Consider the following 18840-nt stretch of genomic DNA (forward strand, 5'->3'; position numbering starts at 1 on the left):
GTTGTGGTCGCCTCTCCTACAGAGGTGGTGGCGTCGCAGGGTGATCGTCCTGCTCCGACTTGTGTCCCTGGGGTTCTTCAGACTGCCTGCTGCTCGATTCCCCCGTCTTCCAGTTCGTCCTCTTCTGCGTCTAACCCTGTCCCTGCACCCTCGCCGTCTGTTCCGGCTATGCTGGGTGATGGGGTGGATCCGGCGCTTCCTCCTGTGCCTGGCCTGGTGCCCCATGTGGTTGAGGATGCTGCCGTTCTGCGACGTGCATCGGTTCGCCCTGCTTGTGTTGCGCGTGTCTCGGAGTCTGCCTCCGGGTCGGATGATGTGCGGCCCGAGCCTAAGCGTTCTCGGCGTTCGTCTTCAGCATGGACAGATGTTGGCGACTTCGTTGCTTGTGAATCTGCCGGCGACGGAGGGGTGGCTCCGGTTATGTTGCGTACTACGGTGACGGCGGAGGTGCATTTGCCTGAGGATGCCCGTGCCAGTGTTTCGGCCTCCACTGCAGATATGGTGACTGAGGTTCCTGCTTCGGGTGCGTCGCCTGCATCGGATGGCTCCGGTTCTTCATGGGAGGTGGTTCCCCCTGCCGAGGTTCGTGGTGAGCGGGGTGGCCTGGTGATGGTGTTGAAAAAGACTGCTCGTTCTGGGGGTTCTGTAAACCCCTTCCTCGGTCCCCGTTTCATCGGCTGCGGTCTCGACGCCTCTTCCGTCTCCGGCCGTCTCTTCAGTGTCTCCTGCGGTCTCGGTGGAGTTGCCATCTCGTCGATTGTCCCCTGCTCCTGTGCGTACGGCGACGCGGCCGTCCCGGCAGCCCTCGTACGCTTCAGCGGTGTCGTCTGCTACCTCGAAGGACGTGGGTTGCGCTCCCCAGCCTCGTTATGCGACTTGCGTCAGTGAGCTTAAGGAGTGGCCGTTTCCACCTGATCTGGTGGTTCCCGAGTTTATGAAGGGCCCGCGGCGGCAGGGGGATTGTCCCCCTACCGACAGGGAATATATGATTTGGGAGGCCTACAAGCGACGGTATCCCTGGGCTGCGGAGACATATGGTCTTGTCTTTGAGGAATGTGTTCCTCACTCGTGATTCCTTTGTGTGTTGTGGGTTGTTTCCATTAGTGTGCATGGGTGTGGGGTGTGTGTGAGTGGGTGGGGCGGGTTTGTTTCCCGGTTCCTGCATGGTCCGGTTTGTGGTTGTGGTTTTTTTTTGTGTGGCTTGTGTGTATGTGTCCGGTTCCTGTGCGGTCCGGGGTTTCGTTTGTGTGTGTCTGGTTGTGGGTGTCATGTTCTTATGTTATGCTTTGTGGTTCTATGGTTGTATGATGCTGTTTGTGCGCTTGTTTGTGTGGTGTTGAGTGCCCTTCAGGCTGTTGGCGTGACCTGGTCTGGATTTATGCTTTTTGTCGAGTTTTGCCGTTGAGCTTTTCCGTTTGTTTATTGTATAATTATGTTGTTGTATTGTTAGTTATTTATTTTTTACTTTTTTGTTTTTATGTTGGTGCCTCTCCGTGTGTGTTTGCAGTGCTGGTAGCCTTGTTCTGTATGTTTCAGGTTTTGGTGTGTTATTTCTGTTTTGTATTCTGCTGTGTTTCACTTAATTATTGTATTCTGTGTGTAATTATTGTTGTTTTGTGATGGGCTCTTCCGGCCGGCGTTATTGTGTTTAGTACTTTTGTTCCTTAGTTTTGCCCGTTTGTGCTTTGTCTTTTTGTTGTTTTATGATGTAACTGTTTCCTTTTATTGTACTTATAAGCATGCTTGCATGTAAAAAAAAAAATAAAAAAAATATATATATATTTTACTGAACGCGACACATCACACGGAAATTAATCTAATTTTGGTGTGGTAACAAACATTGAGAAAAAGTGTAGCAAAGACTTAGTATGATGTGACTCGCGTAGAATGTACACAAAGGAGGATACATATGTTGATATATGTATAAATATGGAAGAAATAGCTGGTAGTACTAGGCGAGTACTAGTATTGTACAATACTATTACTAGTATTGTCGTAGCTGGTCAGGTGTCCAACATGTACAAGGTACTAACCTACCAGGTACCCCACAGGCATTAGATACTAACCCACCAGGTACCCCTTCCCCCCACAGGTACCAGGTACTAACCCACCAGGTACCCCCACAGGTACCAGGTACTAACCCACCAGGTACCCCCACAGGTACGAGGTGTCGGAGCGGCAGGTGGAGACGGGCCAGGTGTCGGAACTGGTGGTCAGGTCGTCCCACCTCAGTGACTCCGGGACCTATGTGTGTACCGCCACCAACACCCACGGCGTCCTCACCGCCGACTTCCACCTCCTAGTCCAAGGTACAGTGTCCACGGTGCTCATCGTGCATGGTACTGTGTTTACGGTGCTCATCGTGCATGGTACAGTATCTACGGTGACGTAGATACTGTACCATGTACTTTCATCTTGAAAGTAGGTGCAGTTTGCATGAAAGGTTCGTCCTCCCTATGACCAGTAAAGATGTTAGGAGACGCGTGAATGTTGAGAATGATAGGATCAAAAGTGTTGGTCGCGAGGAGCTGTAAATAGAGGAGCGGCGACGAAAACAGAGGTGGACGTTAGAGGGAGACGTGCCGCTCTGGAGGGCGGTACGTTGAGCGCATGACGGCTACTAATATTTTTCCTGGAACTAACGTATCGGAAAGCGTAAGCAGTACGCTTCCCAAATCAGCAACGTGTCAGTGTTTACCCGGCCACCAGGCGGCGCCTGCAGCAGAGACATCTTGGCCAGCGTCTCATAAAGAAACTCCTTCACCCGCGGCACCCAGATAGTGGAAGAGCACCATGGGATCGGAAGCGCCCGGGTATCCCAAGAAGGGCCCAACACCTGACCCTCATGGGTCACAAGGATCCCCCAGACTGGGACAACGAAGGAGGGAGAACCGCAGGGGACGCAGGCGTGGCATCGAGCCCGCCACTGGGCACAGGAGCCCATGAACCAAGAGCAGGAGGCACAGGGAGCAACTCGGAGCCCCTCACAGCCCCGTCACCTATGGCGGGGGGCGCCGGAGCACTATACTCCCCCCACCTCCTCCCAAGGCACACGACTAAAGGGAGACACACTCTGAGCCCGCCTCGAGTGCTTCGAGACAGACCAAACCACACCAAGCCCCACCGCAGGCACGGGCACCATCACCGCATCCACTTGGTCCACATCCACACCGTCCAAAGAATCCACAGAAGCCACATCGCTCACACTCTCCACGTCATCCAGGGAAACTGACTCGGAACACTGGCGCGCACGCTTCTGCAATGGGATGAAAGCATCAGAACGACAGTCGTCGAGACACACAGGCATGGCAGGCACCTACCCCGGCCGATGCACCCCTCCAAAACAGAAGAACCTGCACCCCCGGGAGCCGGGACTACATTCACCGGCGGGGGCAGGACATGGACCTCCAGTGGGACATCCCCCACCACACGCAGTGCAGGCGATGGCCCGACACCCACACACACACCGCCTCAACAATCCCTGGGACCCCCGGTAGGCATCAGACGCGTCCCACAAGCCATAGAACCTGCCTCAACAGGCGGAGCAGCAGACAGGCAATCGGGCGCCTCAGGAACAGTACCCACTCCGTCCTCAGAACCGTCGAAATGCAACAGGGGTGGAAAATCCTCCGCACGAAAAATATGCACCCAACCAGTTTCTCCCACGTCGCACGCTGCAGCCAGATGACCCTCGTGACCACACCGATAACAGGTGCGCGGTTGCCCCCGATACAGGCAGCGGAGCGTGTAACCCAACACGGACACCGAAGACAGGACACTACACTTCAGGACACTACACTTCCCGCACCCTGACTATCGTCAGGGTGCGGGAACCGTCAAGCATCCCAGCACAGTGCCCGGCAAGGACCTTATTCCAACGAACACTTAGAACTGCCTCGTGTATTATCTTTCTGTGTGTATTTGTTGCTATATACTTATGTCTTTGTTTGTTATTCATGTGTTTGTGTTGGGTTTGGTTTGGGGCTTCTTGTTCTGTTACTTTGTGCTTTTGTTAGTGGTCTGTTTCTTTGTCTTTTGTTTTTATTGTATTTATGTGTCATGTACATAATAAATGCATGTAAATATATATAAAAAAAAACTTCCCAATTGATTGTTATTGTGGCTCCCACGTCCTAATATGTTCTTACAGGTGTTAATAGTCTTACAGTTAATGTTCCTGCTGGTCCTAATATTTCTTACAGGTTATAATGTTATGTTGTTGCAGGTCAAATATTCTTGCAGGTCTTAATATTTCTAAAAGGTCTTAATATTCTTACAGGTCCTAAGGTCACAGTAAAGATCACAGTATAATACTTATACCCGTATAAGCATAGAAGTTATCTTGTCTGAGTGCTTGGTTATAGTGCCTCTTTTTCCCCCCTCCTCAGACGTGCCTGACCCCCCCTCTGGAGTGACGGTGGTGGAGGAGGGGTCACGTCACCTCACACTCACCTGGACGCCCCCCCAGGACTCCAACGCCCCCATCACCGCCTACCTCGTCACCTTCGACGCCCAGCAGTCCCCTGGTAGGTGAATAGGTGTGTGCGTATGTGTGGTGTGTATATTTTAAAGGATTTTTTTCTACTACTAACATTTTTTCCTTGATGCAGGTGGTCCTCGAGAGGTGACGGTGGAGGGGGAGCAGCAGAAGGTGCGGCTGGAGGGTCTCCTGCCCGCCACAACCTACACCCTGACGCTGGTGGCTGAGAATCGTGTGGGGCGTAGTCAGCCGTCAGCCCCTCTACGTGTCAGCACGCAGGAGGAGCCCCCGTCAGCCAGCCCCCAGAACGTTATTGTTAGTAAATCTCTCTCTCACCATCCCTCCCCTCTGCCCTCATTTATTACAAAGTATCTCCCCCTCACGAGATTTGTTTTCTGCCTTGGAGAGAGGAATATTTGGGGAGTAAGGTGGAGATGGAGAAAGTGAACTAGTGTGAGATTATTGCCTCGAGAATCAGACCACATTGATAGTAGTGGCACTGATCTCTAGATGATATATCGCCCCCCTGAACAGTTCTATACATCTGTGTATTGTTTGCTCACAAGTACAGAGCTCACCATCTTCCTTAAGAACAACTGTGTTCCTTGTACTAGACATGAGTTGGAGGTGACAGCTGACCTAACTCAAGTGTGTTAAGTCTTAGACTGACCTTGTCTGACCCCATTGCCTTTCTTAGGTTGAGTGAGCTTTAGTGACGGGTTAAATCTGCTTAATCTGTCACGACCAAAGATCATATTCACTTCAAAAAATTTATACCACTTACGGGCCACCTCTTGGCTTAATCTTCATCAATCAACCTTTCTTAATCTGCTTTTATAACCACTTTCAAACAGTTTTGACACACAAAGTACACCAGGAATAACATTCACTGCCACAGACTGACAAAAATGTTACATTCGATTATAAAGGGTGTTGTTAGTTTAGGAGCTAACACATGTGAATGATTCTTTGTAACAGGTGTTAGGGGTGTCGTCGACGGCGCTACAGGTGTCCTGGGACCCCCCACCCCACAACCTCACCCATGGCGACGTCCTCGGCTACTATCTGGGCTTCAAGGACGCCAGGTGAGCCCCTCTTCCACGGTAATCGTGACACGGCGCCCATCTCTCATAGTAATTATTATTATGAATAATAATAATAATAATTATTATTCCTTAGGATATTAATTAAAATCAATTATGTCCTATCCAATGATATGTATGGCTCGATATATCTCACATTTTGCATAAATTAAGACCTGAAATATCTCTCCCATGGTAATGATGACAGAGCGGGTGCTCTGTCATCTCTGTTACTGCTGGGTGAAGGATCAGGCTTAACCATATGGGGAAGTCCAACTAATTTCAGCAGCTTAAGGGATAAGAACAAACTAATTTGCTTGAATTGTTTACAGACCTCAGCCTCTGTAACCTATACGTTACAGAACTCATTTTCCACTCTTGCCCTGTTTGACGAGTGTTGACCTGAGAGTAATTTTTGTTCATGGTTTCCTATTTGTCTGGTAAATGACGTAAACATGATTTCAGAGGACCAGGCTGCCTTCGAAGTGCATTGTCAATGGCCATATTGTCATCAAAAACACCTGACTTGTCACCAATCATGCCTGACCTTCCTTCACACCTGATTCACCCCTGCTTTCACCCCTAGCTCGTACCTCCCCTCACACCTGAAGACCTCTCCCCTCACACCTGGCTCACCTCTCCCCTCTCCCGACAGCGAGGGTGAGGGCGGGGCGTACAACTTCACGACGGTGGGCGTGGATGGAGTGGGCGTGACCAGCGCCACCCTGGCCGGCCTCCGCCCGCACGCCCGCTACGCCGTGGTCCTTCAGGCCTTCAACTCCAAGGGCGCCGGACCCGCCTCCCCGCCCGCCCTCGCCACCACGCTGGAGGACAGTGAGTTGTGGGCGTGAGGTGGATATAGGCCGTGTGGTGCAGGCTGTGTGGCTGCTGTGGTGCAGGCTGTGTGGTGCAGGCTGTGTGGCTGCTGTGGTGCAGGCTGTGTGGTGCAGGCTGTGTGGCTGCTGTGGTGCAGGCTGTGTGGTGCAGGCTGTGTGGCTGCTGTGGTGCAGGCTGTGTGGCTGCTGTTGTGCAGGCTGTGTGGCTGCTGTGGTGCAGGCTGTGTGGCTGCTGTGGTGCAGGCTGTGTGGCTGCTGTGGTGCAGGCTGTGTGGATGCTGTGGTGCAGGCTGTGTGGCTGCTGTGGTGCAGGCTGTGTGGCTGCTGTGGTGCAGGCTGTGTGGATGCTGTGGTGCAGGCTGTGTGGATGCTGTGGTGCAGGCTGTGTGGATGCTGTAGGCTACATGGATAGGCAGGGAATAAAGGTTTGTGGAGTGGCTGTTGGGATGGGGGGGGGGGTGGATTGTGTGAACGGTCAGTCCACAAGATCTAGTGTATTATGGGGGGCAGCGGGCAGGCTGTTGGAAAAAAAATTGCAATAACCCTTAGACTGCTATAAACGTCGATAGACGGTTTAAGATTATATTTGTGTTTGTTTGCATTTTTTGTATTATTTATGATTTGTTGACAGAATTCAGATATGGGATATATGATTCAGATGCTTTAAATTATTATATTAGAGGGGAATCTCATTATTGGAACGTCTAAGAGGGGAGAGAAGTGGGTCCCACTGTTGCTGTGTTCAGACCGCCCACCCGGCCTATATATCATTACGAAATGTTCACAAAATATTACAAATTAATATGTCCGCTTACATTTTTTTTCTGAAAAAATAACTATTTTTTTCTTTAAAAACCTTTTTCTTTTTTTGTGCTGTTTAGTATTTAATTTTCTACAATGTTACAGGATTTTTGTTTTAACGTAACATTGATAGTACACAAAGATGTAGGAACCTTTCCTCCAATATATATATATATATATACATACACACACATATACACTTCCTGTCCCCGACGCTGTGTATGATTATTATTATCTTAAGTGGACACGTTCGTGCTCTTTAAATCCGTTTCCTAAAGCTTATTATAAATTATTATTGGTATTGGTCGCTAACCTTAAATTGTCACCAGCCGCAAATTTTTAGTTTTTGTGTGGTTCGTACAGAGCCGAGTTCGCCGCCTGGTCACGTGACGTGTGAGAGTGTGACGTCATCAAGTGTGGTGGTGACGTGGGCGCCGCCCCCCCCACGTCACAGGAACGGTGTCGTCATCAACTACCGTGTTTATTACGTTCACGTCTCCCCCCACGGTGAGTCCCTTGCCTCCCCTTCCCCCACGGTGAGTCCCCTGCCTCCCCTTCCCCCCACGGTGAGTCCCCTGCCTCCCCTTCCTCCCACGGTGAGTTCCCTGCCTCCCCTTCCCCCCACGGTGAGTCCCCTGCCTCCCCTTCCCCCCACGGTGAGTCCCCTGCCTCCCCTTCCCCCCACGGTGAGTCCCCTACCTCCCCTTCCCCCCACGGTGAGTTCCCTGCCTCCCCTTCCCCCCACGGTGAGTCCCCTGCCTCCCCTTCCCCCCACGGTGAGTCCCCTGCCTCCCCTTCCCCCCACGGTGAGTCCCCTGCCTCCCCTTCCCCCCACGGTGAGTCCCCTGCCTCCCCTTCCCCCCACGGTGAGTCCCCTGCCTCCCCTTCCCCCCACAGTGAGTCCCCTGCCTCCCCTTCCTCCCACGGTGAGTCCCCTGCCTCCCCCCACGGTGAGTCCCTTGCCTCCCCTTCCTCCCACGGTGAGTCCCCTGCCTCCCCTTCCCCCCACGGTGAGTCCCCTGCCTCCCCTTCCCCCCACGGTGAGTCCCCTGCCTCCCCTTCCCCCCACGGTGAGTCCCCTGCCTCCCCTTCCCCCCACGGTGAGTCCCCTGCCTCCCCTTCCCCCCACGGTGAGTCCCCTGCCTCCCCTTCCTCCCACGGTGAGTCCCCTGCCTCCCCTTCCTCCCACGGTGAGTTCCGTTGACTAAGCTCGTTGGGTCATACTGAGCTCCTCCGCTCATTCCTTTATTACCCTTCCTTATACCTGGTCATAAGTGGGAGAGTCACTTGGTTGAGGCGTCTCAAGGTGTTGAAGCATATTGTTGATAATGTCTTATGTTAGCGGGACTGTTGTCCTTAAAGGTGTTGGTAGGTCGCTTGACGAGGTGTCATGTGTGCCACAGGTGGAGGCCGGAGTGGCAGCGTGGTGTCGGAGGGCCAGAGGGCCACCCTGGGGGGACTCGCCCCCTGGACCAACTACTCCCTCACCGTCGCCGCCGCCACCAGGGCAGGCGAAGGCATCCAGTCCCACGCCATCGTCTGTACCACCGACCAGGACGGTAAGCTCGCCCTCGGCCAGGACGGTAAGCTCGCCCTCGGCCAGGACGGTAAGCTCGCCCTCGGCCACGACGGTAAGCTCGCCCTCGGCCAGGACGGTAAGCTCGCCCTCGGCCACGACGGTAAGCTCGCCCTCGGCCAGGACGGTAAGCTCGCCCTCGGCCAGGACGGTAAGCTCGCCCTCGGCCAGGACGGTAAGCTCGCCCTCGGCCAGGACGGTAAGCTCGCCCTCGGCCACGACGGTAAGCTCGCCCTCGGCCAGGACGGTAAGCTCGCCCTCGGCCAAGGACTGTCAGTACCAATATTGGTGTTCAATATTACCCAAAATGTTCCTAATTATCGCTGAGAAAGTTTGACAATATTTCCAGTAGTTTGAGTGCCTCTACCTACAGGTCAGAGGGTCGAGTGCCTCTACCTACAGGTCAGAGGGTCGAGTGCCTCTACCTACAGGTCAGAGGGTCGAGTGCCTCTACCTACAGGTCAGAGGGTCGAGTGCCTCTACCTACAGGTCAGGGGGTCGAGTGCCTCTACCTACAGGTTAGAGGGTCGAGTGCCTCTACCTACAGGTCAGGGGGTCGAGTGCCTCTACCTACAGGTCAGAGGGTCGAGTGCCTCTACCTACAGGTTAGAGGGTCGAGTGCCTCTACCTACAGGTCAGGGGGTCGAGTGCCTCTACCTACAGGTCAGGGGGTCGAGTGCCTCTACCTACAGGTCAGGGGGTCGAGTGCCTCTACCTACAGGTCAGAGGGTCGAGTGCCTCTACCTACAGGTCAGGGGGTCGAGTGCCTCTACCTACAGGTCAGGGGGTCGAGTGCCTCTACCTACAGGTCAGGGGGTCGAGTGCCTCTACCTACAGGTCAGAGGGTCGAGTGCCTCTACCTAAAGGTGCCTGGAGCCAATAATATTCACTCTGTACATTCCGTTGTTGTTCACAGTGCCAGAGGCGCCGGCCCGCGTGAAGGCGGTGGTGTCGGGTCCAAGGGCGGCCGTGGTCTCGTGGGCGCCGCCCACACGCCCACATGGGCGTATCAGCCGCTACACTGTGCACTGGGAGCCGGCTGGTGGGCGGGGCGGCCCCCACAGCCGGCGTGTGGAGCCCCACCTCACCCACCTCACCCTTCATGACCTGCCTCACACCACACACCAGGTCAGTACCTCCACCTGACCTTCCATGACTTTCCTTACATTAAAAAAAATTCAATTATCTCTAAACGATAAGTGAAAAGTTTTACATTAAAAAACATTAAATAATTTATTTTGATTCATGGCGATATTATAATCCCATTTCAACGAAAATAAGTAAAGCGTTTGAATTAAAAAATACTTATGTTAGTTTTAATTAGGCTTAATATTAATATTAATAAATTATTTTTTTTTAATTTTAATTGAATTAATTGTAATTGGACAATTTGAGGGAATTATTTTCTGTTAGCTTTGTTTCTAACATTGTGACTATATAACATTTGTTGCTCAAATTTTTGTAGTTGAAAATAATTTATGATGTGGGTCAGTGTCATGGGAGTAACTCTGGGAGTGGCCCTGGGGGTGGCCATGGGGGTGGCCATGGGAGTGAGTGACACGATTCCTCCGTCAGGTCTGGGTGACAGCGTCGACCAGGATGGGGGAAGGTCCGTCGAGCAGCGTCACAGTGGTCAAGCCTACGCACACAGGTACGTCGACACGCACACGGGTACGTCGACACGCACACGGGTACGTCGACACGCACACGGGTACGTCGACAAGCACACGGGTACGTCGACACGCACACGGGTACGTCGACACGCACACATGTGACCATAAAGTGATAACCCATTAAGTGAAGTCAGTAGAAATAACAGGTAAGGTTGGGCGGTGGACATTCAATTTCCTGTCGAACAGACTGCAAAGAGTAACAGTCAGTCAAATCAAGTAAGTCCAAACAAAATGAGAATCTCTTTACCTCAGGGCGCAGTCTTGTACCTCTGTCATTTCTCATATCAGATATAAACAAAAATACAAATCACATCTTCGTGTCAAAGAGAGAGAGACAGACAGAGATAGGCGGAAACAGACAGACAGACAGACAGTACTGGCTGTCTATACTGACTGACTGTCTGTCAGTATAGACAGACAGACAGACAGACCACAGAGATGTTATAAAGTTGTCTTTTAGCGTAATTGTGGGCAAATCACCTGACTTGAAGGAGCAGGTTGTGGAAGGGAACTCCATTCATAAGCTTAAGTTAGATATCATAAGGTCGTGAATCATTGCATTAGACGACCGGCGGACAGAAAAGCGGGATCCTGCAGCTGCAAACATGTGAGTGTACACACACACACACACACACACACACACACACACACACACACACACACACACACACACACACACACACACACACACACACACACACACACACACACACACGTGTTATGAGAAGAGACTAAGGGGAAACCACTGGACAGGACAGAGCCGAAAGGGGGGAAGACATGATGACGGTACAAAGGGGTGAGGGGAAACTACAAGGTACACCTGGACAGGTTAATTAACAAGAGGGACATGAATAAAAAGGGGGGATGGAAAGACATGGAGGGGGGGGGGGTCATGAACAACGGAGGACAGATGGACACGAGAAACATGAACGAGGGAGGACATGGAATGAATACAATGGAATGAGCTTTTATGTTTAAGTTCTAAAGTCAGACATTTGTACACGGATTTATTCATATGTAAAAATAACAACATAACACAATACAGAGGTTTAGGGAACTAACACACAACTCGGCCTGAACATGATCACTACATGCAAAATACTCGGGTAAACAGATTAGACAGAAGCAGACTATATAGCATTGGTTGTATACAACCACGAAGACACAGGTGTTAATTGTTAGAATGAACCCACAAAACCAATGCAAGAAAATAATATCTTTGTCAGAGTTATGAATTACTGGAATGCGATAACAAATTGAGGAAGGCATTATGTTCATCTTCAAGTGTAGATATGACAGAGCCCAATCGTTTTTCTTGAAGATCTCTTATTGACCGGTTGATTGAAGAACGAGAGGCAGGGTCTAGGAGTTGAAGGTCAACCTTCTTTAGTACAGCTAGGTAAACAGGAATTACAGGACTCCTCTCCTATATAATTTAGCTCAAAATTAATGTATTTCGGATGGCAGAATGTCTAGATATTGTTACTGGATTTTGGGGCACTTGCTAGGCCCAAAGAATCCAAAATTAGTGAGCGAGGACGCGAACTGTTTCACAATTTGTCCACTGTTGCCGCCCACTCTGCCCCTAGCAGCCTTTGTGGGCGTGAGGGCGGGGAACTCACTTTGCCACTTAAACCGTCATCCCCTGTGCCGTCAACAGTGCCCGCGGGCGTGTGGGCGGTGGGCGGGAACGTGACGGCGGCGTGGAAGGAGGACGTGAGTCTGGCGTGTGGAGCCGTGGGCGTACCGGAGCCCACACTAACCTGGACCCACCAGAAGACTCCCATACCGGACCCCCACGACAGGTGAGTCCCCCATAATGGACCATCCCCCCACCCCTTCCCCTTTTTCTACGATAGGGGGTCCATTCCCAGACCCCCCACCCACCAAAAGAGGTTAATCCAGGTGTCTTCCTCACGCCCTGAAATACACCATCTCTCAACCCCCCAAACAGGAGTATACTTCACACTCGAGGCTCTTACGAAAATTTACTTACCCTCTACGATAATATAGCCTTATCCTCACTGTAAAAAGATGTAACTGAATTGCTCCGATTAGGCAAAATTGTAATTAATTTTGTCATTAAACCTTGTGTACAGGTGGTGACCTTAGGCACGTAGTGTGGTGTACAGGTGGTGACTTTGTATACAGGTGGTGACCTTGTGTACAACTCGTGTATCCTGACAGGTTCCGGGTACAGCCTGACGGGACGCTGACCCTGGCTGACGTCCAGCGAGCTGACAGCGGCCGCTACACCTGCACCGCCACCAACCACCACGGCAGCGACACCGTCACCTACAACCTCACCGTCCTAGGTCAGTGTAGCTCAGTGTATCCCTGGGGTGGGTCAGGGTAACCCTGGGGTGGGTCGGAGTTGTCCCATGTTGGATCAGTGTGGTCCCATGTTGGATCAGTGTGGTCCCATGTTGGATCAGTGTGGTCCCATGTTGGGTCAGTGTGGTCCCATGTTGGGTCAGTGTGGTCCCATGTTGGGTCAGTGTGGTCCCATGTTGGGTCAGAATAAACCTGCATTTCATCAGCATAAAACTTTCCTGGGTATTAGTTAATTCCCACTTACTGCGACAATGTTCTGGGTTCACGTCAGACAATTCTCTGGGTGATCGGCCACATTAGGTTGGTGCCTTGAGCTTTAGGCCCCATGCGGAGGTGCCCGAAGTACCGGTCTTCTAGACCAATGATCTACATTCTCGTCCACACTAGAACTCTAGGCCAGTGTCCTAGGTGCTATTTCCCGCTGGATCACGACTGCTGGTGGGGAGTGAACCTATGATGTGACTACCTTGTGTCCTCTCTCCCCGACAGTGCCTCCGTCAGCGCCGTCACTGCACGTCACGGAGACCACGTCCTCCTCCATCAGGGTCCAGTGGAGTGTTGAGGACAACGGGGGCGCCGCCCTCCAGGGAGCCACCCTCCACTACAGGCAAGTCCTCCCTTCCCCGCTGCCGTCCGCCAGACAGTCGCCAGCTTCGACAACAGTACGAAGTTCGTGCACTGAACTGATCCTTGTGTTTGGGGCATTGTGATGAGTGAGCCCAGTGTTGACATATTAAGTTGTTTATGGTGGCGCTGTGTTGTAATGCTGGATGGTGCCAGTACATTGACAGTATAATCTTGAGTGCCAGTACAGTGGCAGCATAGTGTCAGTAAGGCCATCATAGTGTCAGCATAGTGTCAGTAAAGCCATCATAGTGCCAGCATTGTGTCAGTAAGGCCATCATAGTGTCAGCATAGTGTCAGTAAGGCCATCATAGTGTCAGCATTGTGTCAGTAAGGCCATCACAGTGCCAGCATTGTGTCAGTAAGGCCATCATAGTGTCAGCATTGTGTCAGTAAGGCCATCACAGTGCCAGCATTGTGTCAGTAAGGCCATCATAGTGTCAGCATAGTGTCAGTAAGGCCATCACAGTGCCAGCATTGTGTCAGTAAGGCCATCATAGTGTCAGTAAGGCCATCACAGTGCCAGCATTGTGTCAGTAAGGCCATCATAGTGTCAGTAAGGCCATCACAGTGCCAGCATTGTGTCAGTAAGGCCATCATAGTGTCAGTAAGGCCATCACAGTGCCAGCATTGTGTCAGTAAGGCCATCATAGTGTCAGCAGAGGGTTTAACGTGTGTGTGTACCGGACAGGTCTGCTGGCGGGGAGTGGGTTCGAGCAGCGGTGGACGGGGAGCAGCGGTCCTACACAGCCAGAGATCTCCGCTGTGGGACGCTACACCACTTCTACCTCACCGCCCACAACCACATTGGTCAGTACACCACCTGCCCCTCTCTTCTTCCCCTCGACCTCTTCTTCCCCTCGGCCTCTTCTTCCCCTTGTCTTCTACCACGCTGAAGCTCTTGCTCTCCTGAGTTCTTGGCCTCCAGAGCTCTCGTGCCCGTGTCCCTCCAGCAGCCAGCTGGGGCTGTATCTATATCTGGTCGTACTACAGCACCTACGACTCGGAGATCACCAATCACTCAACGTGCTTGGTGATCTCTTAGTGAAACAGTACCTACCGTAGCCTCTACAACACTAGAGGGTGGTTGAGGCTCTTTTTAGATGTGGAGCCAGCGTTGAGGTTCTCTGAGAGACCAGGCGGGGGCACAGAACCCGAGGGCAGGAGCGGGTGATCGTCCTCTACCCTAATATTGAATGAATTGCGATGGAATGGGTGTTGTATTGGTCTATACGTCATTAACTCACAATATAAGATTCCAGGTTCCATTCCCTGGGGTTTCCTTTTTATCTGAGGCACCTGTTTGTCGAGCGCTTAATAGGCACGCTGGAGTTGGGCATTTGTGGCGGGTTGAGGCCTGCGATCAGCAGTTGACTTAGGAAGACCTCGACAAGCTTAAGAGTCTTCGACATCAGGAATTATCGAGTGAAGTCATCATGACCAATTGTTTTTGTTATGATACATGAAAGCATTTTACATAATGCTTTAAAAAAGGCCAAATATTATGAGCACAGATAAATATTGCATTATTATATTTAATACGATAACCTTGTTCTTGCGTTCCACGGATATCCTCTTGGTCGTGTTGATCAGGACTCCAACTGGATATGTTTTGATCGTATCCAAACAAGGAGTAGTATGGCGAAGGAAACGCTGGTAAATACCCATAAATTTCCGAAATTAAATTGTTTTCGAATCTTCTAAAATATCTATTAATTACGCACTACGGCGTTTTCAATTCTGCGTGAGACCCCCTTCAACTTGTGAGCCTAGAATACTCCCTGCACCACGGCGAGCATCACAAAAAACGGCAGATGTTCACGAGGGACTAAACAGTCTGGCTACAAGCATGTACAGACGGCATTTTCCTGAATTTACAAGATGGATACTAACAATCTAGTAGCATTGATGAGGATAGGAAGCCTTCAGTTTGTCGAAGGTCCCTCCCCCTTCCCACTGCCTTCATTTGCTCTGATGATTTTTTTCAGCTGGATTTTAAATTTTTGGCATTTTCGACTTCGGCGAGAAGGCGGTTTCATAGGTTTATAACCCTGTGGGTGAAAACGCATCCCCCGGCTTCCAGTCCTGCATTGTGGCTTCCTGAGTTTGAAACAGTTGTTCCTTGTTTGTGTTAGCCTTTAGTCCCTCGACTGTTCCTGGTACGAGAGTCGATTTACTTCTGGAATGCTTTTTGTCGCCAGGTGTTATAAGTTCTCCAAAAGTAGCTATGTCTTTCCGAAGATGACAGAAAGGACTAATTGCAGCCATGTTTTGTAGGCCAGTCCTTATCATGAATCCCCTCGGGTCATATTGCAGAACCCATTCTTGTCATCTTCCTTGATACTTCTCATTATAAGTAAACCAAGTCGTAGGGATTCCTCACAAGAACACCCTCTTGTCTTGATCCATCTTGTTTTCTCTCTGCTCGTGCATATCTATATATTCACCTGACATTAGCGACCACCTTGATGACAGATTATTTGCTTATGTTCCTTAATTCTTCTCTCCTCTTGGATGTCCCCCTCTCTTTCTCCTCTTGATTTCTGTCTAATTTCTCCCCTCTCTTGGATGTCTGATCTCTTCCTCCTCTTGGATGTTCGACGTCTTCCTCCTTCCTTATGTACAATCCTGTCTACTTGTACAATTCAATCCCGTAATGACCACTCCAGAAGAACGTTAATGTCTACAAACCCCCTCAACTCTCCGTTGCTAAGATTAACCTAAGAAAATCCTAATAGATACTTTAAGTTTGTCATTGATTGGGCTGATGTCTTAACAACATTTTCTTACGTTAACCATCATCAAATCAGGTAGTTGGTAGCAGGTGGTGAGAGACGGGGGCGGGCAGATGACAGGGAGAGACGGTTAAAGCACGAAGAATCAATAGTGACAGGGCTACTAATATCATGTAGACAATTGCTTCTATTGAAACATAATTCTTGAACGTATCAATCCCCCTTTATTTATTGGTTTAGACAGTAGTAGATGGTAGACTCATGGTAGGTGGTAGACTCATGGTAGGTGGTAGACTCATGGTAGGTGGTAGACTCATGGTAGGTGGTAGACTCATGGTAGGTGGTAGACTCATGATAGGTGGTAGACTCATGGTAGGTGGTAGACTCATGGTAAGTGCTGATGGGTTACGGACGGGGATACTTGGCTATCCACAGTAAATGGTAGATTAGTTATGGACGGGGCATATGATGATAGACGGGTTATGGAGGGTATATGGTGATAGACGGGTCTTGGCTGAGTATATGGTGGTAGACGGGTTATGGACGGGTATACGGTCGTCTACAGGCACGAGTTCGGTGTCGTCGACGGAAGCGGCCCGCACCAAAGGTCGTCCTCCAGAGGCGCCGCCACAGTTCCAGTTCGTGACGACCAACAGCTCGCAGGCGACGCTGTACCTGGCCCAGTGGGGCGACGGCGGCTGCCCCATCACCCACTTCAGCGTCCAGTACCGCCGGGACATCACCGCCCACTGGACCACAGGTGAGGCTCCTGGACCCCGCGTGAGGCTCCTGGACCATAGGTGAGCCTCTTGGCCCCACAGGGAAGCTCCTGGCCCCCACAAGTGAGAGGCTCCTGGCCCACAGGTGTTAGTGATCGTAGTCTTGAAGTCGATTCTTGAACTTTTTTCGTGAATAAATTTGCTAATGCAGTTCTGTGTAAATCCTGTATAAACTCACTGTAAACTCTTGTGTAAACTCAATGTAAACCTAAATAAACCCAATGTAAACTCGTGTTTACCTTGGGGTTATCAATGTAATTGACGAAGCCAATGTAAACAATGTAAATGATGCCAATGTAAACAATGTATAATGTTTACACTGGTGTTTCCGGCAGTGGGGAGTGAGGTGCCGCCCAGCCGAACCTTCGCTGTGGGCGGCCTGGAGGCGGGCGGCCGTTACCAGCTGAGAGTCACCGCCCACAACTCTGCTGGAGCCACGCCCGCCCAGTACACCGTCACCACGCCCGCCTATGCCCACACAGGTACGCCCACTCTCACCACACCCATTAACACGCAACTGTTGATAGTTACGCCAGCACGAGTGTCCAGCAGCAGTCAGCGTCTTACACGGCTCCCTCTCCCCCCCCCCCCCAGGAGGCGCGGGTGCGGGCGCGGGCGGGGGCGTGTGGGGCAGCCAGGCCTCCAGCGGTCCGGTGTGGCGGGACCCGCGGGTGGTGGTGCCGGGAGCCGTGTCGGGTCTGGCGCTCCTCCTCACCCTCACCACCGTCTGCGTCTGCCTCAGGAAGCGTCAGTATCCTCTTCTGGCCCCATTTTTGTTTAGTAATAACAAATTTCTTGGTACTAACCAATCTCTTGGTACTAACCAATCTCTTGGTACTAACCAATCTCTTGGTACTAACCAATCTCTTGGTACTAACCAATCTTTGATGGTTACTACTAAGAGGTCCGAGTAGAGGCCCTCGCCATCGAGTGCATACATTTCCCTCAATCACTAATCTATTCCACGAATTTATATATGTACAATTTTCTTTGTGCATTGGAAGCGTTGGAGGTAGAATTTCTAGACTGCAAAGCCCCCGAGTGCATGGGTGGGGGGGGGAGTGTGTTAAACCCTCATTAGGCTTCAGTGGAAGCCTCAAAAACCTTAAATGATTCAGTTGAATCCCAGGTTGCATTTTTTTTACCATCTAAGGCGTTTGTTCTGGAACACAAAGAGCATAGATTCAAATCCTCCTTGTGGCTCTTACTGATTTTCTCATTGTTACATCAATGGGATTTTTTTGTGTAATGTTATTTAATCGCATATTGTATGTCATCATTACCTTTGTTGATATATAAAATAAGAATAACAGTTGTGAGAAAACTGGAATATATTGACAATTTTGTATTGAAGAAGATAATGGAAAAGCAGTGTGTTAATATATTGCTGTACGACCAGGTCCCGCCAGCACACTGTCACAGAAGGAGGTTCCTGAGGCAGCGACGGACGCGGGCGAGGAGAAGGCGTCGGCTATGCAGGCGAGGGACGACGTGTACACGACCGTCAGGAGGCCGGCACCGACGCCTCCCCAGCAGCAGCAGCAGCAGCAGGACCTCAGGGACAACACCGGTACTCTTGCTGTTCTTGCGTCATTATGTGGATGTTTACACGTGTTCTCCTCTCTTCCACAAGCAGCTGAGTCTTGCTGTCACGCCTCTTGTAAACTGCTGCTTCTTGCCTTCAAGCACACAAAACCTGTCCCTCTTGACTTTAAGTAACCACAGACGCCTGCTTCTTGTCTTCAGACAGCCATTTGCGGCTTTACCTTCTTGCCATGTGAACTGCTTTTTCTGGCTTAAAATCGTTTTATTAATTTAAGTAAATCTAACTTCACCCCTACGATGTCTGTGATATCCTGCCTACGATAGCTTTTTGTCTCTAATCGTACCTACGTTAGCGTGACTTGGCTGCTTCCTAGG

At 50.9% G+C, this 18840-nt stretch overlaps 1 protein-coding gene across 3 annotated transcripts in view; it reads left to right on the forward strand.

Moving 5' to 3' along the window:
• LOC123744875 (cell adhesion molecule Dscam1) overlaps window positions 1–18840 on the forward strand; it is a 67391-nt gene that overhangs the window by 35848 nt on the left and 12703 nt on the right. For all 3 annotated transcript variants that reach the window (XM_069311691.1, XM_069311692.1, XM_069311693.1), the window contains 17 exons: window positions 2161–2309; window positions 4389–4526; window positions 4611–4795; window positions 5459–5565; window positions 6218–6396; window positions 7563–7706; window positions 8603–8758; window positions 9692–9903; window positions 10351–10426; window positions 12109–12253; window positions 12636–12763; window positions 13272–13389; window positions 14098–14216; window positions 16707–16901; window positions 17256–17402; window positions 17515–17667; window positions 18320–18490. In XM_069311691.1, the coding sequence (XP_069167792.1) occupies window positions 2161–2309; window positions 4389–4526; window positions 4611–4795; window positions 5459–5565; window positions 6218–6396; window positions 7563–7706; window positions 8603–8758; window positions 9692–9903; window positions 10351–10426; window positions 12109–12253; window positions 12636–12763; window positions 13272–13389; window positions 14098–14216; window positions 16707–16901; window positions 17256–17402; window positions 17515–17667; window positions 18320–18490 (2522 nt within the window). The remainder of the gene's footprint in view (window positions 1–2160; window positions 2310–4388; window positions 4527–4610; window positions 4796–5458; window positions 5566–6217; window positions 6397–7562; window positions 7707–8602; window positions 8759–9691; window positions 9904–10350; window positions 10427–12108; window positions 12254–12635; window positions 12764–13271; window positions 13390–14097; window positions 14217–16706; window positions 16902–17255; window positions 17403–17514; window positions 17668–18319; window positions 18491–18840) is intronic.

The sequence above is a fragment of the Procambarus clarkii genome, chromosome 70 (assembly GCF_040958095.1).
Source record: "Procambarus clarkii isolate CNS0578487 chromosome 70, FALCON_Pclarkii_2.0, whole genome shotgun sequence".
In the NCBI taxonomy this organism is placed as follows: domain Eukaryota; kingdom Metazoa; phylum Arthropoda; class Malacostraca; order Decapoda; family Cambaridae; genus Procambarus; species Procambarus clarkii.